Source organism: Pogoniulus pusillus, chromosome 12, assembly GCF_015220805.1.
Source record: "Pogoniulus pusillus isolate bPogPus1 chromosome 12, bPogPus1.pri, whole genome shotgun sequence".
NCBI classification, from domain to species: domain Eukaryota; kingdom Metazoa; phylum Chordata; class Aves; order Piciformes; family Lybiidae; genus Pogoniulus; species Pogoniulus pusillus.
The window spans coordinates 22,942,950-22,969,897 of record NC_087275.1 but is presented as its reverse complement, the minus strand read 5'-3'; the positions used below and the strand labels follow the sequence as shown (position 1 = coordinate 22,969,897).

General features: G+C 43.6%; 1 protein-coding gene across 1 annotated transcript in view; it reads left to right on the top strand.

Moving 5' to 3' along the window:
• Positions 1 to 12,381: 12,381 nt before the first annotated feature.
• The window catches only part of LOC135179852 (amine oxidase [flavin-containing] A-like), a 40,848-nt gene continuing 26,281 nt past the window's right edge, over positions 12,382 to 26,948 (top strand). Inside the window, exons 1-2 of the mRNA XM_064151889.1 lie at positions 12,382 to 12,546; positions 26,397 to 26,491. Of these exons, the coding sequence (XP_064007959.1) occupies positions 12,468 to 12,546; positions 26,397 to 26,491 (174 nt within the window). The 5' untranslated portion in view covers positions 12,382 to 12,467. The remainder of the gene's footprint in view (positions 12,547 to 26,396; positions 26,492 to 26,948) is intronic.

Sequence of the window (26,948 nt, the reverse complement as noted above, 5' to 3'; positions counted from 1 at the left end):
AGGACACAGCCTCAGGCTGAGCCAGGGGAAATTTAGGCTCGAGGTGAGGAGAAAGTTCTTCACTGAGAGAGTCATTGGACACTGGAATGGGCTGCCCGGGGAGGTGGTGGAGTCACCGTCCATGGAGCTGTTCAAGGCAGGATTGGACGTGGCACTTGGTGCCATGGTCTAGCCTTGAGCTCTGTGGTAAAGGGTTGGACTTGATGATCTGTGAGGTCTCTTCCAACCCTGATGATACTGTGGTACTGTGATACTGTGATAGCATAAAACCAGAAATCAATCATTTCTAAGAAATGAAGTTTTCAGTTAATAAAATATTTAACAGGTATATATTACCAGGATGTTGATGTTTTCTCCATTCATGCCACCACAGCTGCAATCCTAGACAAGAGAAAATTATCCTCACTCTTTTTTTCCCCTTTTTTTATTTTCTTCACTGCTGCTTAAAAATATCTGCTGCCTTCTGGAATGGATTTCTGCTACATAGCCATAAAACACACTTGTTAACCACCTAAATATTCTGTTTGTTAAAGCGTTGGTTCATTTGTAATAGGCTTTTCCTTTTCTGAATTAGCATTTTAATTTCTAAAGGCTTTGTCACCTTCTTGTGCAGAGAATCACAGAAGCAATCTTAGCACACAGACTTTGTTTATTCTAAATTCCTCCAGACTAGTGCTGAGCAAAGGCTAATGTGTGCTTGAACCTTAAGGATTTTGTGTGCTTAGATATGTACATATATATGTATGAATAAAAGAAAAATATATGCATACAGGTCCCCTGTTGCAAAGATCCAGGGACAAGAATGGGATTTTGCCTGCAGTCATCACTGCCAAATATTTGCTAGGCACACTCTTGTCTGACAGACTTTGTGCTGCAGTACTAGCAGGTTGATGGCTGGCAGGTGTCAAAATGCAAGCAAAGCTAGAAGCATGAAAGCTGAATAATCACCTGAGCTGTCCACATATCTCAAACCAAAAACCAGTCTGTCTTATTTTTATTTGGACAAACTTGGTGATGGGCTCAGGAAGAAATTTCCCAGAGGGGAGCAAAATAAAGTCAGTATCTCTGCCTTGGGGATGATAGAACATTTTTTTTTTTCCCCTTTGGACTTCAGCACTTCCTTTCCCAGTCTCAGCCTCACCAAAGAACCACTGAAGTGTGCAAAAACATAAGTAGAAGTCCTGATCCTGTCTCCTGAGCTTGTGCATCTCATCACTCTACATTCCTGAAGTGAGCCTGCTGGCAGCATCCTTACATGCTACACCTAGACTCGTCAGGTCCATGTAATTTCTTTTCCAGTTCTAGTTGATGCTGGAAGGAAAGTTTCCATCTTTATGAAGAATCCCTATATTCTTTGCAAGAATATGTTGCTTACCACTGTCAGACTCTTACCTGTAAATACAACTCAGGCAGAATAGAGTGTGCCTGTGAAACACACACCTTTCTCTGTGGACTGTGCAGCCAGCCTAGATGTCCTCTCGTTGGTTGAAATCAAGAGGGATTAATTGCACTCAGCGTCACCCTCTCATTATTTGGCCTGACAATAAGGGACACTTTTTGGTTGTGGGTATCCTAGAATTAAATTAGCAATGTCTTTTCTCTTCCAGAAGCCTTGAATCTGTGCAGTCCACTGGGTGCTTAAGCAGAAGCCATGCAAAAGCAGGAGTTACAACCTCCTCTCCAGGCTTCGGGAGCAGTTGCTCAACAGCCAGTACAGTTTGCAGGCTTGCAGATGGACTATCACAAGGTCTTGTAATGACAGGATGAGGAGTAATGGGTTCAAACTGGAGAAGGGGAGAATTAAACCAGATGTTAGGAAGAAGTTCTTTCCAGTGAGGGTGATGAGACACTGGCACAAGTTGCCCAGGGAGGTTGTGGCTGCTCCCTCTCTGGAGGTGTTCAAGGCCAGGTTGGATGAGGCCTTGAGTGACCTGTTCTGGTGGGAGGTGTCCCTGCCTGTGGTGGGAGGTTGGAACTGGATAATCCTTGAGGTCCCTTCCAACCTAAACCATTCTATGATTCTACAATATATATAAAACACATGCAGATAATCAAGATGTTTTACTCCATAAGCATCTGAATTACATGGCATAATACATGAACAGGTATATTTCTTCACTGGAAAATAGGATAAAAAGACCTAGCATAGTCCTGGTAGAAGAATATGCAATAAATGGGATTATTTCCAATCACATTAGTTACCAAGGGATCTGAATGTGATAAGCACACCTTGGACAAACAAGGAGTCTGAGAAGATGGCAAACATGAACTAGAAAAAAGTAGCTACTAAAATGAAAGCAAGCATAGCTCTTCCAAATAGATTCAAATAGGAACAGAAAAATGTTAATCAAAGCATTCTGGGAGTGGCTCACACTAATATCCAGGTCCTAGTCCACAACTACCTGGACATTGTAGACCTAATAATTATCAGAGTTTTGATTATTCCTTCTCTTTCCAGGAATCTCCTCTCAATAGTCATTCCATCATCACACAAATGTCTTCTCAGGAAAAAAAATAATTAGATGTGTATTATCCCCTTAGAAATGTCTTTGGAAGCCAGTTGAAGTTCAGAGGAGGTAAAATTCTCCTTCCAAAAGACTCAGTGGTTCACCACTGTGTAACTTTCAACACCTGCAAACAGAAAACATTGTGCAGGTAAGAAGTCCAGTAGGATATAAAGCCTCAAGTAGAGGAGGTTCCCAAAGTTCAGAAAGTGTACTTTCACACCACAGAGCAAACACACTGCCTTCTTTATTGATGTACACTCCTTTTAATAGTTCAATGGCATTCAATATATAAAAATCATACCTGCCAGAAGTCAAAATCCAAAGAGCATCAGATAAGATATATGCTTACTTAAGCGGCAGTCTTACTTAACAAACAGTCTTTACGTTGAGGCATTGCATTAGATAAGCCAAGCAACTCTTCTGTGTGCACCCCAAGTTGCTAAGGGCTGGTAAAGCTGTAGGAAGAGGTTCAGGTGGCTCTGTCATGTAGACAAGAGAAAAAGTCTAGAAAGGGAAATTAAGGCAGCAGAAAATGAGATCCACAGTCAAATTGCTTGCTAGTGGTGCCTGCAGCTTCTGGCTTGGTTGGGCTCTTCAGCCTGTGCTGTCACCCTCAGACTCTGCAACCTATGGAGAAGTGACAAACTTCTTCAGAATGGGCATAAATCAATCTTTGGAGCCACTGCCTTTCTTCCAGTGATTTCTTTAAGCATTCCAAATATACAGATGAAGGTCCTATGAATCACTCTTTCCAGCCAGATGCCTCTACTTCCAAACAGGGGATATGTCACCCTGGACTGATGGCACAGCCTCCTGCCCATGTCTTCTCCCCTCATACTGGCTACTCAGATTGGTTTCACACACATGGTGTAAGCCAGATGGTTTCACCACGAGAAGTAGCCCTGGCAGACACTACTGATAGAATCATGCCTGTGCCTGTCCATTGGGTGTCTTTCTCTCTCCTACTGTGAAACAAAAGTAAACATACACTCCCATGTGTGATTTTCCCTCAGTCCTCTTTTCACGGGTGTAACGTGAAGACTGAATTCATAAGGATGCCTGCATCTCATCACCCTGTTCACAAGAATGAAAACTCTTTTTTCTGTTCCTTGAATATACCCCAAAATATTTACCAAATGGCACTAATTGCCTGAGCTCTTAAGCCTCTCTTAAGAAAAGAGACAGCATGCAACCCACTTTGCAAATAACTCAGGAGGACAGAGTACCTGCAAAGCCCCCTGCTGCTGCACCACTTATTTCCAGCTCTGGTGACATGGTGACAGCAAGGATTTTGCCATCCTGATCAGGTATCTGTAGTGACACTAGAAGGACTGCATTCTGCTTGTAGTGTGTGCCAAGCACATAAGCAGAACATAAATAGAGCTACCTCTCGCAGCATGTTGGTTATAGGTAAATCAGAGCAACTGAGGCAAACAGCAACAAGCTCACATTTGAGAACAATTCTGCCCTTCCTCTACGTTGCCCTGACACTGCAAATTGAAATATGATTACTTTGCTCTGCATTTATCACATATAATCATGGGAGGTTTTTCAGATTTCCGTTGAATCACAGAATGTCAGGGGCTGGAAGAGATCTCAAAAGATCGTTCAGTCCAACCTCCCTGCCACAGCAGGACCACCTACACCAGATCACACAGGAACATGTCCAGGAGGAGTTTGAATACCTCCAGAGAGGGAGACTCCACAAAGTCTCTGGGCAGCCTGTTCCAGTGTTCTGTCACCCTCATAGGGAAAAAAATCCTCCAGTTTCAGGAAAGCTGCATGCCAATTTATTAATCATGAAGGCATGAGCAGCCAGCCACTTCCACTTGCCTTCTAGGGCTCCCTTTTTGAAGTAGACAGTGACTATTGCTGATAGAGCTCTGAAAAACTGTGTAAGGTAGTGTTGATGGATACCATCACAGCATAGGGTTTTTTTTCTTTCACTAGAAGTACATTGCCTGACTTACCTTGACCAGAGATTAATTCCAGGGCTTTATTTTTGGTTTGGTTTGGGTTTTGGTTTTTTGATTGGTTGGTTTTGGTTTTTAATCTAGAGCCAGATTAAGATATTTTTCATCTGAAGCAGACAAAAAGTTTTATGTGTTACTAAATTGCAGTAATTATGCAAGGGGGAAAAAAATTAGGTTCTCTCTAAGCCAGTCCTGCTCAGGTCAGCCACTTGAGTAAGATGGAGAAATGCGTCTGCATGATTGATTTCTATATGGTGCTACTTAGGGCCAGGTCCTGTGGCAAAGTGCTGGGGTCACAGCACAGGGAGAGGAAGTCTGGCAGAAAGGGTTGTTCAGTTCCCACATACCCAAGTAAATTTGCTTCTTGAGAGGAATGCTGACAGTTTTAGTTATTCAGTGAAGTAACCATTAATAGGAAGAGACCTGAAGCTGTCCATATGGCTTCAGCTAATTGCATCCCATACAGGATTTGCATAGGAGAATAGCCTTTAATTCCCTTTGGATACTCTCTATAGGTCTCCAGTGCTGTTTTACCTGGTAGACAGTGAGAAGCCATGACAGATTCTTCTGACATGCTTTTAGGAAGGCTGTTTGATTTTTGTTGTTGTATCAAAGGCTGAAGTTCAGTGGCTCTAATTGGATTCTTTATTTCAGCTGATATTTCCAACATGGTCTTGCCTACTCCCAGATCAAGTTCTGCTGTACTTTGTAGGTATTTAATTGCCTTCCCTAATCATCTCCATACACCTCCTCATATTCCTATAATGGCTGCTCTGCTTATAAAATTCTGTTCCAGCTACAGCTAGGGTTTGTGGTATATAACTCATACTTGTTCTCCAAAGGTAGTCTCACATTCAGATTGTTGTTATCTCTTATACAGGCTTTGATCCAGTCTCAGACACTACCAGAAATCTATGAGCTATGTGTAAACCACTTTTTTATCAAGTTGGTAATTAAAGGAACATTTTGTTAATATCACTGAAAGTGTATTGTAAAACCTGATGGATAGAAATTATCTGATACTGCAATGGTAGTGGAGGGCATTTAGAAAACTTGATAGCAACAATGACTGCACAGCACAAATCTGCTTTAAAGAACGTGAGCAAAGTTCAGGTCTTCACATAAAGCCTTACCTATTAGCTGGGGCATACACTGTGCAATATAACACTCTCCTTTTCAAAGGCCGGGAGACACTTGCAAACATATGAGATCTAAAGCCTGAAAAGTGAGCCTTGGCAAATCATCAGGAGACTAAGAATGGGATTGAGTAGATTTAATATGCCCACAGAAATACAGGAGTGTAAGTCTGATACACAGTGACAGCCAGAGACCTGAAATGCCCAGGCTGAATGTCAAATGCACGTCTGTTGGGGGGCTGAGTATAGCAGGGAAGACTTAGAGATTTCTCCATATTTCCAGAGACAAAGGTTACTCTGCCATGGCTGCTTCTTGCTTGATTGGGAATCTTTGCATGCCTTTTGACTAAAATTCTTGCAGACATCTCCTTTTGGAAACTATTTGGGCAGCTCCTTTTGAACATGCCCCTATGCTCTGAACTGCTTGCATAGCCACTTTGCCTTCACCTGACAATGACTGCACTGTACGTGCTGTCCAGCAAGGTCTTCCCTTGTGAAGATGGGAGGAAGGTGCTCCAGAAGCATGAAAAGTACCCAAAGCCTTTCTTCTAGACCTTCCTTGCAGTCTTTCCCATCTACTGACTTCATATGGGCACTTATGTTGGAGCTGAAAGCATTAGTAGAACCAAGCATTCTGAAAGACTTAATTAATTTTAACTTGCTAATATAATTTCAGGGCTTCTTTTATTTGAAAGCAAAGAAAGACACATGCATATTGTTGAAATCCTTATTGCAGGATGTCAAGGGCTGAAAGGGACCTTGAAAGATCATCCAGTCCAACCCCTCTGCCAGAGCAGGATCACCTATACCAGATCACACAGGAATGCATCTAGAAGAGTTTTGAGGATCTCCAGAGAGGAAGACTCCACAGCCCCTTTGGACAGCCTGTTCCAGTGTTGTCACCCTCGCAGTGAAAAAAAAAATCCTCCTCATGCTTCCATGAAACCTCCTACACCTCAATTTCCACCCATTGCCCCTTGTCCTGTCATTGGACATCACCAAGCAGAACCTGGCTCCATCCTCCTGGCACTCACCCTTTACATATTTATAAACATTAATAAGGTCACCTCTCAGTCTCCTCTTCTCCAAGCTATAGAGCCCCAGGTAGAGATGTTCCATTCCCTTAATCATCTTAGAATTGGAATTGGAATTAGAATGAGAATGAGAATTTTAATTAGAATTGTCAGGGCTGGAAGTGAGCTCAAATATCATCTAGTTTCAACCCCCCTGCCATGGGCAGGGACACCTCACACTACATCAGGCTGCTTAGAGCCTCATCCAGCCTGGCCTTAAAATCCTCCAGGGATGGGACTTCCACCACTTCCCTAGGCAACCTGTTCCAGTGTCTCATTACCCTCATGGTGAAGAACTTCTTCCTAATCTACCCACTTCTAGTTTTCCTCCATTCCCCCTAGTCCCTCACCAGCCTTCCTTTAGTGGAACTTAACTGGCTACAAATCATAAAGATGTCTAAAAATCATTGCTTTGTTTCAGAAAAGCTGTGGGGTGAGAAGGCTGAGTTCTGAGAAAACAAATGGCCTTCTTGTACTTCATCTACTTCTTCTGGAAGCACTGCATGCAAAACTACCAACTTCTTTATACAAGGGCTGCCTGCATGTGTGCTGATTTGTACTTTATTTCATCCACTGATGAAGCCTATCCAATGCTCATTAATGTGATGCTCGATTTTTTATTATTTACCTAACTTTTTAATATTTGACAGTTTTGAGACTTGCACACAGAGGAGAGCTCGATGTCGTTAAAAGATCAATAACAACTTTGGTCTGGCTGCACAATCATTCAACATTGTCTGTTTCTATGTGCCACACAGCCTTGTATGATTTCCATTATTGATAAATGCTGAGTTGGCCTCTCTTCCAGGCCACACGGGAGAGAGAGAGACAGACTCACACCAATTTGATGCATAATGGTCAATCTATTTATTGAAACTAAGCATGATGCCCTATATAGTGGAGTTCAGTAGAGGGGCGTGTACTTTTGATAGGCTTACATAGCAGAGATGAGCTGTCCACATGCACAGAGGTGGACCTGACCAACTACCCCCCTTAATCCCTCTTTGCAACAGCCTAGCCACAGCATTGCTTGTTCCCAGGGCTGAGCAGCCTGGCTTCTTGCACAGCTCAGAACTCCCTCAGCTTCTCTGCCAGCCTCCCAAGGCCACCCATCTGCAGCGGTGCCTCCTGATAGGTTCAGTTACTCAATCCTGCTTAGTCTCCTTATTTTCTCAGACTATTCAGTTCTGCCCAAACCCCGGCAGACAAAGTCCTTGGGGAAAAAAACAACCAAACAATGATCAAACAGTTCTGTCAACATCAATTGCAAGGTAAATTAACTGATGACCCCAGATTTCGCATGTCATAGGTGGAATTTTTTCATTGTGAGGGTGACAGAACACTGGAACAGGCTGCTCAGGGAGGGTGTGGAGCCAAAACCCTCCTGGACATGTTCCTATGTGATCTAGTACAGGTGATGCCACTCTGGTAGGAGGGTTGGACTGGATGATCTTTTGAAGTCCCTTCCAGCCCCTAACATTCTGTGATTCTGTGAATTATCTAAGATACTGTTATTCCATACTGTGCACACTGTTGCCCAACAGTTGGACTTGCAGCAGAAGTACTGAGTCTGATGTTTGGGCTCCTTTTCACAGTTTTTTATATTTCATCTTGATGTAACCATAAAATGCTAACCATATAATTACCATAACTGAAATGTATGTGAGTGTAAATGTACATGAATTGAGCTTTGCAAAAGGCTGAGATGCTCTGGAAAGCTCAGCTTTGTGTCTGCAGAGTAGAGTTCTAATCAACACAGATAATGAGTTAGTGGGGGAAATTTCAGCTGGCAGTAACACTTAAAATGGCATATTCTAGGATATTTCAGATAGATTCTGTTGATATCATTAAGGGACAAGAATTGCATAACTTCTGAGGTGGCTAAGTGGAGGTAATTACAGCCTTAATAATAGCAATCAGTCTTCTAGATAATGCATTCTTGCTAGAGCACTGCAGTTCTATTTGCCTGTAAAAATAAATTAATAAACCAAATGAAGAACTAAAAATTGCACTGCATACATGAACACACAATAGATAATATTATTATTATTATGGACAAAAAAACCCCCACCAAACCCAAACAAATCAACAAGAATTTTTAATGGCAGGAATTATCCTTAAGTTTTTGGGTGCACTGGCAAAATAAGTAGCAGTGAAATCAGGAAGGAATGAAAAACATTTGTGTCTTTGACAATTACTATGACAGGTTTCACTCATCACTTGGCATACAGAGCAGACATTATATATATGTATTTAAAAACAAATATAAATCTAAACATAAATGTAGGTATATCTATACCTATCTCTATCTATACATATAAAGATTATGTATATGGGTATATATATATATATAAAAATGGATATCCATATATATATATGGATATATATAAATAAAAATGTATATATATAAATATATATATACATATATAAAGATATCTCTATCTATATACATATATAAGGGTATCTATATCACAGTATCACAGTATCATCAGGATTGGAAGAGACCTCACAGATCATCAAGTCCAACCCTTTACCACAGAGCTCAAGGCCAGACCATGGCACCAAGTGCCACATCCAATCCTGCCTTGAACAGCCCCAGGGACGGCGACTCCACCACCTCCCCGGGCAGCCCATTCCAGTGTCCAATGACTCTCTCAGTGAAGAACTTTCTCCTCACCTCCAGCCTAAATCTCCCCTGGCGCAGCTTGAGGCTGTGTCCTCTCATTCTGGTGCTGGCCACCTGAGAGAAGAGAGCAACCTCCTCCTGGCCACAACCACCCCTCAGGTAGTTGTAGACAGCAATAAGGTCTCCCCTGAGCCTCCTCTTCTCCAGGCTAACCAATCCCAGCTCCCTCAGCCTCTCCTCGTAGGGCTGTGCTCAAGGCCTCTCACCAGCCTCGTTGCCCTTCTCTGGACACGCTCAAGCATCTCAATGTCCCTCCTAAACTGGGGGGCCCAGAACTGAACACAGTACTCAAGGTGAGGTCTAACCAGTGCAGAGTACAGGGGCAGAATGACCTCTCTGCTCCTGCTGACCACACCATTCCTGATGCATGCCAGGATGCCACTGGCTCTCTTGGCCACCTGGGCACACTGCTGGCTCATGTTCAGGCGGGTATCAATCAGCACCCCCAGATCCTGTATCTGCTTGGAATACAATTTCTCTCACTGGAATGTTTGCCATTCTTTTTTTTTTTTTTTTTTTTTTTTTTTTTTTTTTTTTTTTTTCTGTTGATTTCTGAGCACATTTCAAAATTCTCTTTGAAAATGTGGTTACAATATTTAGGAAAGAAAGATCACTCTCAATATGAAGCATCATCTTCTTCTTCCCCTGCTTACTGCATTTTCAGCAAGTCCTTATCAAACCCTGATGGACCCAGCTAAGATGCTAACAAGATCTCCTTGATTATCCAATGATTTCATCCTGATATTCTCAAGCAAGGCTTCACCATCCATTTGGGTTGCTTATTTTCCAAATCCTAGAAGTCTGTAGATCTATATCAGCTAAGACAGAATTTATTCCAAGCTGTCTTATTTGTATCATCCAGTTGTCAAGTGCTTAGCAGATGCATGTTTTTAACAGCCATTGCTACCCATGGAGGCTACTAAAGCCCATGACAATCTGTGGTAGTCATTTGGATTTTATTTTTTTTGTCTTTGCTGCAAGGGTTGAGGCAACCCCAAAGTGTACAATTCACGTTTTGGCATTGTCCTTCATCATTAGAGCTGCTCTAGGTAAAACTATTTCAGTCTCCCAGCCTGTTGCAGTTCCTTTTAGCACTTGAGATTTTTTGGCAAGTTTATAAGCAAGTTATCAAGATACACACAGGTTTCCTGTTGTTATCACAAAGGATGTTTTCGTTCTTTTCCTACAGACTTGGCTTCTGGATTATAAGGGAAGTGCTGCTTGGTAAAGCTTTTTATTTGTCACATTCCCTGTGACCTAGGCATTGGGTCTATGAAAACTGCAGGAGTGGGTATCCTTACCACCTTCAAGAAGCAAAGTCTTTTTTGCCCAGTAAGCACAAACAGACATCAGCACGTTGTACTTTCTGTTTCAGGATACTCTCACAGTCTGGAATGCCTCTTTTTTGACATGGAAGCAGCAGCAATCTTGGAAGTAGTGAGCTTATGTGTCAGTAGATAACCTCTCACAGAAGGAGAAGTCTTGTTGCTCTTCATATTTGCTATAGCACTTGGCACTTGTGTGTCTGCAGCTAGTACAACACACTTAATTGGCACTACACATGTACTGTACTTTTTTAAAGTTATAAGAGTATTTTTGCAGAAGATTCTTTATTCTGTCTCTCATATTGTTGCTTAGTGATTTCATAGATGTTTCTGCACTGACTCACTGCTATCATAAAATGCTTTGAAAGGACCTTTCGAGGATCCAACCCTTGCTGGATCTTGCTGGGAGCCCAATGCAACTAAATCTGGAATGTTTCCAAGGATGAGGCATCCACCTCCTCCCTGGGCAATCTGGCACAGTGTTTCATCAGCCTTGTTGTAAAAAAAAAAAATCTTCCTTATATCTAGTCTAAATCAGTTTAAAACCATTACCTCTTGACCTATTACCACAAGCCCTACCAAGAAGTCTGCCCTTGTCTTTCTTATAGCCCCCCCTGTAAGAACTAAGGGGCTGCTATAAGGTCTCCTCAGAGCTTTCTGTTCTCCAGGATAAAAAAAAAAAAAACAAAACACAACAATTCTCTCAGCCTGTCCTCATAGGAGAAATGTTCCAATCGTCTGGACATCTTCATGGCCCTCCTCTGGACCCACTCCAGCAGGTCCATGTTTTGCTCATTTGGCACAATTAGTACAAACCTCAGAAGCCCTGGGTTTTCCCACTGTAAGAACGCCAAGGCATTTCTGAGAACACTGACTGGAGAGCATTGCACTCTCATTCGATTCTTCTGTCATATCCAGATGTGGAATGTGGCTGCAGAACTAGGCAACTCTCAAAACTTGTACCGATATTTGACACAAAGCGGCACTGGGATTTTCTGTAGCTGTATGAACTGTAAAGGTCTTCTGTGCTTACTTGGAAGGGGGTGGACAGGCTCTATCTTTTCTACTTCAGAGAGATGACATTTACACTTTGGCAACAAAATTTGTACGGGGTGCAAAATGCATGGAGAAAAATCACAGCCGTCATGCTTTTCAGAGCAGTTGTAGTAGCCAAGTACAAACAAAATTGGTGTTTTGGCCACCCGTTATTATTTCAGGCATTGTCTTTGAGAAGCTGCTTTGGTGCAACGGTTAACCCTTCTGAGCGATGCCGAAACCTCCCTGATGCTGAAAACTCCAAGGATCTCTTCCTTTGCCACACTTACTGCTTGTCAGCTTTCTGAATTTCAGTAACTCCAGGGGTAAGTGACTGCAGGATGCCCCAGCTAGGGCATCTGGCAAGCAAGCACGCTGTCGCCTGCATGCCTCTAGCCTTTCTAGGCGGCCCGGAACAGGCCAGTGCGAACAAGAGCCGGCACGGACCCGAACTGAAGCCAATCACGCACTCGGAAGCAGCGCTGGGCGGCGGCTGGCCCCTGTGAGCTGGGGCTGCCACTCCCGCACGCCACCGACACCTCCCCCGAGCCGCCGCGCCTGCTCCGGCCGGCCGCAACATCAGCGCCCGGGGGGCGTGGCTAGCGAGGCTCCGCCTCTGCAGCGCGCCCATTGGTGGGGCGGGAGGGGCCCCGCCTGGGGGCGTGCCCAGCGGCAGCGCGGCGCTGTCCGCCCGCCGGAGCCCGCCGCGAGCAAGTGCCGCGGGAGAGCTGCATGGCGACAGCGGCTGGGACGGGGAGCAGAGACATGGCCCACAAATGCGACGTGATCGTGGTCGGGGGCGGCATCTCAGGTGGGTGTGGGGAGTTAGCGCGGCCACCGCGCATCCGCCGGCTTTACCCCGGGCATCACTACGGGAGCCGTCCCAGAGCCTGCTGTGCGCTAGGGGCGGCGTAGGGGCACCGGCGGTCGCGGGCGGGGTGCGCCTGGCCGAGCAGTGCGGGGCTTGAGAGCGGCGGGTCTGGGGGTTGTTGGTTGTCACGGCAAGCCTTGAGGCTTGTGCTTTGGTTAACGGGAGTGTCGGGTGCCCACGGGCTTCAAATACATTTAGGACTAAAGAAGTGATTGGAAAGATATCTAGGCAGGTATTTTAGAACGCATTCTCTTCTTCTCGCATTGATTTGTACCTCGTGTTCATCAGAACAAAGTCCGTAGGAAACATGATTTTATAGTGCCCACAGGTGCCGGAGGATGCAGGCATGCAGGGGGGGCTTTTTGCATCACAAGCAATACGATGTTTTTTGAGTGGTACGTTTGAGGTTGCTCTTGCAGTGCTGGTGCTTCTGTTGTTTTGATAAATACCGCCGAGAGTCACCTGGGAATAGCCGTAAAAAAACATGTTCGGCTTTGGTGATTGCGAAAAGAGCTGTACTCTGCAGGCGGCCAGCTTCTCCCCGTGCAACGGACTTGGAAAAACTTACTTCTGAATACTGTTCAGATCTACTTCAACATTTGCAAGTGCAAATGTTTCCTAAGATGAGAATGTTGCTGAAGAAAATCGTCGTTTCGTCTATCCATCAGATAAATACAGTGCTAGCAGCTTTGACCAGGTCTCAGTTCTCAGGGAGTCTACACTAATAATTTAGGCAAGGCAAGTTATGTGGCTGAGTGGCTTCAGTGACATTACAGTTATTGCTACCAGTGAAATTATTTTTCATTACAATTAAGAAGTCAGAGGCTTTCCTTTATTCAATCTGCAATGAATTAATGCACAAGACAGCAAATTGTTCACTTAACAACATTATTTCATTTATTGAAACAACAGTAACAGTTTAAATAATCATTTGTGACAATGTAATTATGTAAATAATCTGTAGCATTGCTGAACATAAAGAAAAAGTTTGGGCCTAGCTTGGCTTGATTTTGATTTTCAGTTTTACCAGATGCCTGGGTATTTTCCTGCTGGCACAAATCATTTGGGTTTAAAGTTTCTTTAATCCACAGAGTGCCCTTAGGGAATTGTCACCCATGCTGTGTGGAGTTGATGGCCATATCATCAGAATGTGATTTCTAGGGCTCTGAGAAGCTCTTCATCTTTTGTTGGTAGCTTGCTCCTCTGGCTTTTCCAACCTGTAGCAGTGTTTGGAAAATGCATCGAGCATTTCTAAATCCTATCGTGCCTCACTAGTACAAGAATCAGCGTGTTTCTTCACAACACTTAATGCCTGGACTAAAGCCTGCTGTGGAGTCTGTAATGGAGCCAAGCAGGAAATGTCAAGGCATTACAGTCCCTGGAAATGTCAGTGACTTTAGGAAGACAAATAAACATGTCACAGTACTGTTAGGGCACAAGAATATTTTTCTTGCCAGTGGAAACTCTTATGTCATGCCAGCAGCATAGAAATCAGTATTTGCTTGTTAGAACAGGCATCGTTTTAAGAAAGCTGCCTTACACAAATGAACAGTAAATGCCTTATTTTATAATTAATCCACTTTAATATATAACACCATTCATAGACAAACACTGTAGTTTCTGTCAGCTGCTGGTTTGTTTTGTGTTTACAGAGTTTCTCGGCGGCTACCATTCCTGTATCAATATGTCTACATCTCAGTTCTCTAGGTGGTTAGACAGTGCTACTTTTTGGTCTTTAAAAAATGACTAAAAATAAAAGTAATCGTTATCTAGAATTTTGGTGCCAGTATAATTAGTACTGTGGACAGAATTTCCCTTCAACATCTCTCTGACTCTAAGCTTGTCTTGCTGCTTATTTCTCTGAGCATGGATTTGCAGTTCTCTCAGCTGGCAAGATTACTGCCTTCTCTCCTTCTACCGTACTTTAAATACTCACTACCTGATGCTTGCAGTATGTATAAGCAAGCTGCTTGTTATGTTGAATCTGAACTTCCCAGCAATGGACTTTTAAAAATGCTGACATGGTATTTGCAAACTGAAGCCTGAATCCTGACTGATGTATCTGGAGTTAGTTATTCTACAAAATGAAGCATGATTTTGAGAGTAAATTTCTGTGCAACCTAACAACACTTTTCTCATCCGTGCTTCTGGCTTCTGTATGCACACACCTGTACATGGGCATTCTCAGGGACACAAAGTCTACTCTGCTTGTAGGAAGCTGTAATCGAGGGTTGGAGGGAACTTTCTGCAAAGAGTGCTTCACAGTGGGGAAGCTTTTGGAAGAGGAACTCTGCTCTAGTGGCCTCTCCAATTGAGATTTTCCCACTGAGCCCTGTAGAATTGTGCATCAGCAAGTACATTCGGACAAAGAGGGAGCTTTTTCATACAAGCATGCATGTTAAAAATGCCTCATGGCCAGAAAAGGCCATGTGTTTGCATCTTTCTAAATGGACAATGTCCCCCGTAGTACAGTTAATGTGGTAATATTATAATATTATATTATATTATATATAGAATTATAATATTAGAACATTTTATTCTCAAACATGTTAGATGCTTGAGCGTGTCCAGAGAAGGGTGACGAGGCTGGGGAGAGACCTTGAGCACAGCCCTACGAGGAGAGGCTGAGGGAGCTGGGATTGGTTAGCCTGGGGAAGAGGAGGCTCAGGGGTGACCTTATTGCTGTCTACAACTGCCTGAGGGGTGGTTGTGGCCAGGGGGAGGTTGCTCTCTTCTCTCAGGTGGCCAGCGCCAGAACGAGAGGACACAGCCTCAGGCTGCGCCAGGGGAAATTTAGGCTTGAGGTGAGGAGAAAGTTCTTCACTGAGAGAGTCATTGGACACTGGAATGGGCTGCCCAGGGAGGTGGTGGAGTCGCCGTCCCTGGGGCTGTTCAAGGCAAGGTTGGACGTGGCACTTGGTGCCATGGTCTAGCCTTGAGCTCTGTGGTAAAGGGTTGGACTTGATGATCTGTGAGGTCTCTTCCAACCCTGATGACACTGTGATACTGTGGTACTGTGATGTTAAATATACCAATGCCTGAAGTTAAAGACTTTCCCCACACTCACAGGGTATTCTTATTCTTACAGCAGAAGAGGTTAGACTAGATGACCTTTGGATGTCCCTTTCCAACTCAGACTGGTCTATGATTCTATCACAGTATCTGTGATTCTATAATTTATATGCCTTGAATAGTGCTCCCATTTTCTGCTTACGGGATTTTGTACTGAACTGAAGAAGATGTTCTGGTTTAGGTTGTTTTGGACCTTCTGCTTATGCATTTTGGTGTAGGCTATGTAATTTCCTTCATCTGTTAATCACACCAACCTGACCAGATAGGGCTGGGGGATAGGTTGGACTGAATGATCTTGGAGGTCTCTTCCAACCTGGTTGATTCTATGGTTCTATGATTCTATGGATGTGTCTGGTTAATCAGCAGAATTGTAACCTGGACATCCCATCAGACAGTCCTCTGCTACTTGAGTTAAGGTGCTACACTACTTGAGGAGCAGGAAATTGTCATCCTCTGTGTGGGCTGACTACTGTATTGATAGCTTCCAGAAGTTGTCCTTTTTATGCAACAAGTTACCACTGTGCCACTCCTGACACTTTGTATCCACACCAGCTCCATTATCTACTTCACAAAGACCAGAGTTACAGAGAAATTCAGGTTTTGGCTCCATAGCCCAGGGAGGCAGCATACACAGTAGCTCTGAGATGCAGGGTGGGTTATAAGGAGGTCCAGGATGTTCAGTCACTCCTTGGGAACTACTTGTGTACAACTGGACAGCACTAAGCACCTCAGCTTTTCAGCTTTTCAGATCCAGAAAATGGCTACTGCTTACATATGACCTGTAATTCCTCAGAACTTTCTAAGTGACCTTGTAGAGGCATATTTCCACATGGACAACAAAACGTGATGTGTTGACTCAAAGACTCCTTGCCAAATTTCAGCTTGCTGCTAGAACTTCCAAAACAGGAATAAAATAATAATTATAACAAAACAAAACAAAACAAAACAAAAAAAAGAAGAGCCATGAGTTTTGAAAATCAAATAAAGTTTGCTTCTTAGAGGTTTAGAAATGGCCAGTCATTTTTCACCAAGATTTTCCAGCAAAAAATAATCAGCCTGAAAAGCACATTCTGAGAATTCATGTTTAATTGGTTAAAAATGGGGGTGGGGGGTGGGGGTGGGGGGGTGGGAAAGGACTGTAGACAAAATACCCTAACTTTTTTTAGCAGGAGGTTTGGAGTGTATTCATTTGCCAGCCTCACCTTACATGTGAATTTTGGAGACTAGAAGCTGGATTTATCAAAAGAAGACATGGAGGATTAAAGTTATCTGCATAATGCAAGCCAGAGACACAGCAGATATGGAGAAACATGTCCAGAAGAGATTGAGTCCAAGAAAACTTTCGTGCCAATATCTTTTGGAAGAAATTCTAGCACATCATGTTTCAAGCACAAATCACTGGGGAAACACAGCCCTAATTGAAACTCAGACTGAAGATTACAACTCTTCAACATAGATAGTTCTTATTTATTTTCTTAGCTAGAAACAAGGCAATCTTGTGGCTCAACAAAACAGACACTTAAATTTGCCAGCTGCATGCAGGAAACAGCACTATTTTCTAATGCACTTATGGAAGACTCCAAAGGCTGTAAACTGTAGAAGCTGGGATGTAAAAGTAGTAGTAATTAGTCTTTATATTGAAATAAAACATATGACACACTATTAAGGCTTTTGTTTGGTTAGTTTTCTTTTCTCTCTTCTGTGCTGGCATCTTCTGCTCCACAGTGTGTGACCTACAGCCTTGCTGCCTGAGCTACCTACACATGGGCTGTGGTCTCTGAGTGAAAGCCTGAGTAATGAGGGGATGCAAGTGTTGCTTGCTTGCTATAAAGGCAAAACAATTGAAATATGTACTACTGTGTTTTGACAGCATGGTAGGTGGCTGGTGGGTGGTAGTGTCAGATAAACTGTCAAATGCACAGTTACTGGTAGAAGATATAATCAATCCTACCTGTGTAAATCTGGAGTAGTCAGTAGGGTTTTTTTTCTAGTCTTACTCCTAATGTTACCCAGAATTTGACCTGTATGAATGCAGTTGCTGATTTCTAAAGTGTATCCTGTGCTGCTCTGTTTATATCTGCCCTGTGCTGGGCTCTGGCTACTTGATTTCTGGATGTTAGGAGGAAGTTCTTCACACAGAGAGAGTGATTTGCCGTTGGAATGGGCTGCCCAGGGAGGTGGTGGAGTCACTGTCCCTGGAGGTGTTCAAGAAAAGCCTGGATGAGGCACTTAGTGCCATGGTCTGGTTAACTGGCTAGGGCTGGGTGCTAGGTTGGACTGGGTGATCTCGGAGGTCTCCTCCACCCTGGTTGATTCTATGATTCTATGACTCCCACTTCCTTTTTGGATCCAGCAGGAAAACTAATAATCATTGATAATACTGTCACTTGGTCCCAGAAATTCCTGAAGGCCTTCTCTTTTTCTGAATGCAGTAACAATTAGCAGTGTTTCACAGAGCTCTCAATTCTCCAGGTACTGCTGGCAAGCTGACTGTCGTGATGAGAAAAAAATTACAGCAGAGGCAAACCCATCATATGATGTATAGTAGACATTCTATACCATCCTTGCAAATAAGCAGAAATAACAGCTTCCGTTTGCCTCTTTCCTCATAATCTGTTCTGATGTTTTTGTACTAAAGATTCAACACCTTATGATGTGGGGCCTGAGCTTCGGTTAAGACACCGCTTCGTGCTGTGCTCAGTGCTTGATGGTTATGGTGTGTTCATTATATACCTAGATGTAGGAATATTACTCTTTCTTTAATCTTTCCTATCCTTCATGTGATTTTCTGCAATCACTGCATCACTAATAAGCATTGTCTAACCCAAGGGGTAACCTGAGTAGTCACAGCTGGGTCTACTCCTGAATGAAGAATGTGTCAGGTTGGTTTCTAGCAAAACCAAAACCTACACCGGTGTGATTCATAAGTTAGCAAATTCAGAGCTGTCAACCTATGGTTTTTCGATGAGGAGCAGATTTTGCACCGTGACTCAGACTTAAATGAAAGTTGTTGGAAGGTAAGAAAGAGTATACCTGCTGGCTAGGTAGATCTGAAGACTTGAGTTTGTTATTTACTCCAGTGAATAAAAAAATAGCCAAGGAATTTTGACAAATATCCTAGAATAGTAAAACCAGGCATGGGACAGGCATTATGTCTTTCCTGGGAGTACCACTGCTGGCAAGGACATGGATCACCACCTCCCTGGGCAGCCCATTCCAATGGCAAATCACTCTCTGGGAAGAACTTCCTCCTAACATACAGCCTATACTTCCCTTGGCACAACTTGAGACTGTGTCCCCTTGTTCTGTTGCTGGTTGTCTGGGAGAAGAGACCAACTCCCACCTGGCTACAACCTCCCTTCAGGTGGCTGTAGACAGCAATGAAGTCCCCCCTGAGCATCCTCTTCTCTAGGCTAAACACCCCCAGCTCCCCCAGCCTCTCCTCATAGGGTTTGTGTTCCAGGCTCCTCACCAGCCTTGTTGCCATTCTCTGGACACATTCCAGCACCTCAATATCTCTCCTGAATTGAGGAGCCCAGAACTGGACACAGTACTCAAGGTGTGGCCTGACCAGTGCTGAGTACAGGGGAAGAATAACCTCCCTCATCCTACTGGCCACACTGTTTCTGATACAGGCCAGGATGCCATTGCATATTCTGTAATATAAAGTATCTATTCTCTTTTGGTGGAGACTGTAGTATTTTTGCTAGAGGAAAAAAGGGGGGGAAAAAGAATTGATGAAGAAGAAATGAAAAAAAAAAAAAAAGAAAACAAACAAACAAAAAAAAAAAACCAACCCAACCCAAAACATTTACCTGAAAATGACAAAACAAATAACTGCAACCTCATTTTCATTATTTAATATTCTACATCAAGGAATGTGAAAGGATGCATAGAAAGATAAAATATGGTTTCTGACAAAGTGTGTGATGTTATGGTATTAGGCACACTTGTGCTAGTTTGAGCCTAGCTGGCATATTTTAATGAGAGGAATTAGATTATAGGCTGTGAAAAGGAAACAATGGTGCTGTCTGCTTCACTCATAGGCTTGCTGAGATGTATAAAACCAACAACACAAACATAGATAACAGACTTGCTCTCTGGCTTTGGCTGCCTCCATTCTCTCTCTAACCTGCTGTCTTTGCGACTAATCTATCTGCTTCCTAACTCCCTTGGCCGATTCTCCAAGCTCACCTAGAACATAAGGCAAAGTCTGGCATAAGGTAGAGGGGTGGAAAGGTGGTGGAAGAGTGGTTGGGAATCCCTCCTGGGGACTCTGGCTGTTGTGTTTCTGTGTTGCCTTTTTACCTTGTACATCTCTGTATATAGCTGTATATATTGTAAATACCTGCTTGTATATTGTGCTAAGCTGTAAATACAAAGCTGCATTCTAATTTCCAGCTCAGCTGAGTCTAATCTGGGTGATTTTCTTAAGTGGGGGGGGGGGGCAGGTGACACCCAAACCATCACAACACTGAAGAAATTAATACAGACCTGTGATCTGCACCGTGCTGTTCTTGCTGTTTAGTGCAAATTTAAAGGGCTGTAATTTAATTAATGTTGCTTTTCCCCCCCCCCTCAATTTTCATGGAAATTTTAAATCTTCACATCCTTGCTCTGTAAAATAAACACATTTCTTTCATTCTTAGCTGGTCTGTAAAATGAACACATTTCTTTCATTCTTAGCTTTCTGTATGACACTGCCCTTTAGTCCCTGAGTATATTTTAAATCTATTTGAAAACAAATACCATCATGTGCACAAAAATGCCAATAAAAAGAAAATGAGAGGGGCAATAAGGACCTGAAGGAGATGAGGAAAGGATGTTTTACTCTACAGGCAAGGCAGTAACGTTTTGCATCTCTTATGGACACGTTTGTTCTAATGTGACCATTGACAGATTAAATTACCTAGTTGTGTTTGGAAAAAGTTAGATTTTCCATCAGTGAAATAATCATAAAATCATGATTCTATGATTAATAAAAAGAACCACAGCATTACAGTGGGACTTTAATGAGGATATATTGACAATTTTCTTTCTTTACTACTATCTATAGAAGAATAATGAGCAAATAGGTTTTAAAATTATTCCCCTACTTAAGATCAGAAAAACATAGAGATTTTTCCAGAGATACTTTTTCCCCTGCATGTTACTCAATTACAGCCCATTAGAACACTACAGTAAAAGGGTTACTCATCTTTCAAGCAGTATAATTATCCCACTCAGCGTACAGTAAGATGGATGAAAAAGGATTTTGTGAGGGAATGTTGTATTGGGTGGGTTTTGAGAACCTTTCAGCCCCAGAGTTAGGCAAATAAATCAAATGCACTTTGTTGAAGAATCACAGAAACATACAGGTTGGAAAAGACCCTCGAGCATGTCCAGAGAAGGGCGACGAGGCTGGTGAGAGGCCTTGAGCATAGCCCTACGAGGAGAGGCTGAGGGAGCTGGGATTGGTTAGCCTGGAGAAGAGGAGGCTCAGAGGTGACCTTATTGCTGTCTACAACTACCTGAGGGGTAGTTGTGGCCAGGAAGAGGTTGCTCTCTTCTCTCAGGTGGCCAGCACCAGAACAAGAGGACACAGCCTCAGGCTGTGCCAGGGGAAATTTAGGCTTGAGGTGAGGAGAAAGTTCTTCACTGAGAGAGTCATTGGACACTGGAATGGGCTGCCCGGGGAGGTGGTGGAGTCGCCGTCCCTGGAGCTGTTCAAGGCAGGATTGGACGTGGCACTTGGTGCCATGGTCTAGCCTTGAGCTCTGTGGTGAAGGGTTGGACTTGATGATCTGTGAGGTCTCTTCCAACCTTGGTGATACTGTGATACTGTGGGATCACCAAGTCCAATGTATAACCCTACTCTACAAGATTCACCTTAAACCATACCCCCAAGCACCACATCCAAAAAGAAAGATAAGAAGTAGGCAAATAATACATCTAGAGGCAGATGGTGACAGACTGAGATAATTGGGGCTGTTCAGTCTGGAGAAGAGAAGGCTCCAAAGACACCTTATTGTGGCCTTCCAGTATCTGAAAGGGGCCTACAAGAAAGCTGGGACTTTTTTAGATGTTGGATAGTGATAGGACTAGAGGGAATGGGGTAAAACTAGAAGTGGGTAGATTTAGATTGGATGTTAGAGGGAAGTTCTTCACTATGAGAGTGGTGAGACACTGGAACAGGTTGCCCAGGAAGGTGGTGGAAGCGCCATCATCCCTGGAGGTTTTTAAGGCCAGGCTGGATATGGCTCTGAGCAACCTGATGTAGTGTGAGGTGTGGTAATCAGGCTCCCTTCGCCCTGTGGTCCCTCAGCTTGATCTGGGAGGTCTCTCGGTTCGCCTTTCTTCCCTTATTTCTCTTGGTCTGTCTCCATGTGCTGTGGGCAGCCGTGGTAACAGAGTGCACATCCTCCCAGCAGGGAGGATTGCCTGTGGCAAGGGGATTGGAACTAGATGGTCCTTGAGGTCCATTCCAGCCCTGACAATTCTCTGAGTCTATGAGTACCAGCAGATAGCTCCCTTCTCAGTAGTAACAGGTAGCTTTCTCTGCCTTTGGGTTGTTTGGACTTTTTTTGTATGCTCAATATGGCACACACACAGTGGCCTCAGTCTGAAAAGTTAAAGGTATCACACTGTCGTCATCACACCCTTGCATGTGTTGCAGATGTTCAATAGGCATCATGTAAGTGCTGCTTGTGGGAAAGATGCTAGTGATTTTTGCTTCTGATCGTGGTGTGTCAGTGCATCTGTTTGGTGTCACGGATTTACAGAGCCTAGATTGTGGAAGGTAGAATTAATATACTATTACTATAGAACTGCTATCATATTTCTCAGGTTGTGCCAGGGGAGGTATGGGCTGGATGTTAGGAGGAAGTTCTTGCCAGAGAGAGTGATTGACATTGGAATGGGCTGCCCAGGGAGGTGGTGAAGTCGCTGTGCCTGGAGGTGTTCAAAAGCCTGGATGAGGCACTTAGTGCCATGGTCTAGTTGATTGGATAGGGCTGGGTGCTAGGTTGGACTGGATGATCTTGGAGGTCTCTTTCAACCTGGCTGATTCTATTTCCAATAAAGTGAGTCTTAAAAACTCTCACCATTTGTAGTACAGAACTTGTATCTATTCATGTGCTTTCTGTCAACACCTACCCTTATAAATGTTTCCCTACAAAGCAGGGACATTATGGGACTTGGTTGGGAGTCAAGGTCAGGTCTGTGAAATCTCAGTCTTGTGCATTACCTGTGGAGTTGAATCTATCTCTCCTGTGAGGTACAGCCATGCTTTGTTGTATTTTCCACCAGGCTACATATAAAATTCAGCATGTTGTTCAGCATCTTTGTTTCAACTATGTTTTGTAGTCTGCAGATTGGCATAAATTCATTTTTTTTAGTTCATTTTTCTTTATATATTTAAACTGTATATCCAGTGTTTTTATGCACTTGAAGCTGCATGGCTTGATGGGGTTGTGACAATTTTCTGAAATGAAAGCAGCAGCAATTCTGAGTTCTTAATAGCTCTGCAAAATCAATAGGAGTAGAGCTTTCCTGCATGACATCTTCAGATGAGGGAAGCTTGTTGTGAGATTGCCATAGAAACCCTTGTGGAGGATGTGTAAATCATCTTGCCTTGTTTATTCTCATGTAATGACAAATGAACTTCTGCATCCAGGTACTTCAAATGAGGCATGGTTTTGGCAGACTCCTTTTATCTTTCTGAGGCAAATAGCATATTTCTAATTCATGGAATTAGAGTGATGTCTGGAATGAATACAGCCAGCAGTCGGGAGTGGTTTGCAGCTTTATCGCTTGACTACATTTGGAAATGGTGAAGGCAGCAATGGGACACAGCAGCAGCCTCGATGGTAAGAGGCATGTCTGTGCTGCAGACATACAGGCATTCAAGAGAGCACTTTAAAGTACCTTGCCCAATTCTGAGCAGAACCCTGAGATCACAGTCCAGTGTTTGGTTTGGTCCTATATGGTGTGAATCAGAATTAACCAGGCTGGAAAAGACCTTCAAGATCTTTGACTCCAACTCATCATCTAGCACCTTCTAATTAACTAAACCATGGCACTAAGTGCCTCATCCAGCCTCCTTTCAAACACCTCCAAAGATGGTGACTCCACCACCTCCCTGGGTAGCCCATCCCAATGCCAATCACTCTTTCTGTGAAGAACCTTTTCCTAACATCCATCCTAAATCTGCACTGGCATGTTACTCAAGGTGTGGCTTAACCAGTACTGAGTACAGAGGCAGAATGACTTCCCTGGCTCTGCTGGCCAACATTTGCTTGCAGGGCACTGTAGATATTCACAGTATCCTAGGATATTGTGACTGCCAACAGAGCCCCTGCACATGGTGGAGGGGATGGTTTTAGAGCAGTGCTTGTGCTGTGGGAGGTTCTGGCAATATGAAGGCCTGGCCTGCTCCTGTAGAAGCTCCTGGAAGATGCACAGTGTTTTCTACATAAGCAGCAGAGGTGTTGGGCAGGCAGTGAGAGGCTAGCTCCTTGTGGCCTGAAGGGAGCTAAGCAAGCAAAGACTGGGCAAGGAACTGGAAGGTAGAAGGTATCACAGAATGTTAGATGTTGGATGGGACCTCCAGATATCAAGTCTAACCCCCTGCCAAAACAGGATCATCTAGGGTAGTCTGCACAGGAATGCATCCGGGAAGGTTTTGAAAGTCTCCAGAGAAGGAGACTCCACAACCTCTCTGGGCAGCCTGTTCCAGTGCTCCATCACTCCTCACGTTGAGGTGAAACCTTCTATGTTCAAGTTTGTATCCATTGCTCCTTATCTTGTTACTGTGGGCCCATCCACTTGACTCCCACCCCTCGGATATTTATAGATACTGATGAGATCTCCTCTCAGTCTTCTCTTCTCCATGGGAGATACTCATTATGTTGCAAGAGTGTAAAGATGCTTCAATATGAGTATGGAAATTGATTGTGTAATTTGTGTCAATGTAAGATGCAGATTCCAGTTGGAGACCTGTAGCTAAAGGGGTCAGTGCTGGGTCCAGTCTTGTTCAACATATTCAGCAACAACCTAGGTGAAGACACAGAGCACACCCTCAGTAAGTTTGCTGATGATACTAGACTGGAAGGAGTGGCTGACACACCAGAAGGCTGTGATGCCAATCAGTGAGATTGGACAGGCTGGAGAGCTGGGTGACAATGAACATGATGAAGTTCAATGTGGTTACGCATAGAGTCCTGCACATGGGGAGGAGTGACACCATGTACCAGTACAGGTTAGGGGTTAACCTGCTGGAGAGTAGCTTCACAGAGAAGGACCTTCAAGTCTTGGTTGATGATAAGTTATTGGTGGGACAGAATTGTGTCCATAGTATACTTGGGTGCATTAAGAAGAGTGTGTCCAGCAGGTTGAGGGAGGTTCTTTTGCCCCTTCTACACAGCCCTATTTGGACCACATCTGAGAGGCCTAGGGCTGTTTAGTCTGGGAGAAAGAAGGCTGAGAGGGAACCTTATAAATGCCCACAAATATCTGAAGGGTGACTCTCAGGAGGATGAAGCCAGTCTCTTTGCAGTGATACCCAGAGATGGGATGAGGGGAAATGGATGTAAACTCAATCATAGAAAACTCCATCTCAACATTAGAAAAAACATTTTATTGTGAGGGTGATAGAGCAGTGGAATGGGCTGCCCAAAGAGGTTGTGGAGTCTTCTTCTCTAGAGGTCACCAAAACCTACCTGGACACATTTCTGTGTGACCTGCCCAAAGTGGTCCTGCTTTGCAGGGGGTTTGAACTCAGTGATCTCTGGAGCTTCTTTCCAACCCCTAGCATTCTATGATTCTCTGATTGTACAATTTGACAATTTGAGCTTCTTCAGTTCTGATTTCCAGGGAATGGTGTTCCACTTCCCCATTAATGCTGCCCAGAAAGATTTCTCTCCTCTGGTCTTCCTAGAGATGCATTCATTGCAGGCTCACGTACAGTTGCTTTTAATCAGATTTCGAGGTAGTGTAATAAACATGAATATAATAGTATTATTTCTTACTGCAGGGTATCTTGGAAGTTCTGATCAATAAGGCTGGTTTTCATATACTTAAGGAGGGGAAACAACTCCAGAGAAATAATGCTTCAGTGCCAAATTGGCCTGCAGGGCAATGGGATAATCCAATTTCACAAAGTCGTGATTGCTTTTTGCAATTTCAACTGGCATTTGTCAAAAGCAGAAAGGACTCCTGTCCTATCAAATTTTCAGTTGTCTCTAGTGCCCCCATCACTAAGTCCCATAATTTGATGATCCTTTCTGAGACCATAATTCTTTTTATAAAGTGTCTACATAGAGAGTGTTTGATTGCCACAGTCAAACTCCATTGCTGAAAAGTGAACTTGACAGGGAAGCAGAGCTTCTTCTTGCATCTGAATGAGGACAGTGGCCAGCAGTAGGCTGGAGAGTTGATGAGTGAGAGAAGTTGAAAGCCTGTCTTACTGGAACATGCCCACAAGTTGGATTTTGCCTTTCTGCACACATGAAGGAGCTGGATGTGTGTCCCTTAATAATTGAGGATTTGCTGTTTAAAATGCCAAAATGGAGCAGCTAAGCAGCAGCCACACAGTTTCTGTGCTAAGACACCATGAACAGTTTCTAGATTTTTAAAAATGGGATTGGAGTCTCTGACCTTGAAGCTTTGGTTCAGTTTTTGACCATAAATGTGCTTGATTGCTGCCACTTCTTTCAAACCACTTTCTCTTTTTCTGGTAGGTTTGTCAGCTGCCAAATTGCTGTCTGAGTCTGGGGTCAGTGTGGTGGTTCTTGAAGCCCGGAACAGAGTTGGGGGAAGGACATTCACTATCAGGGTAAGTGCTTCATGAGATGTTGGACTGTCACTTATGCAAGTGTATGATGTGGCAAATGTCACTCCTGTGTTTCAAAAGGGGAAGAGGTAGGACACAGAGAACTACAGGCCAGTGAGCCTAAACTCAGTCTCTGGGAAGGTCATGGAACAGCTGATTCTAGACACCATTTCCAGGCACATGAAGGGCATGAAAGTTATCAGCCAGCATGAATTCACCAAGAGGAAGTCATGCTTGACAAATCTGATAACCTTCTATGATGAAATCACTGGCTTGGTAGATGAGGGAAGAACAGTGGATGCTATCTACCTAGACTTCAGTAATTCAGCACTGTCTCTTGTAAGATCTTCATAGACAAGCTTATGAAGCTGGTGAGCAGACAGTGAGATGGACTGAAAGCTGGCTTAACAATCTGGTCCAGAAGATGGTGATCAGCTGTATGAACTCTAGTTGGAGGTCA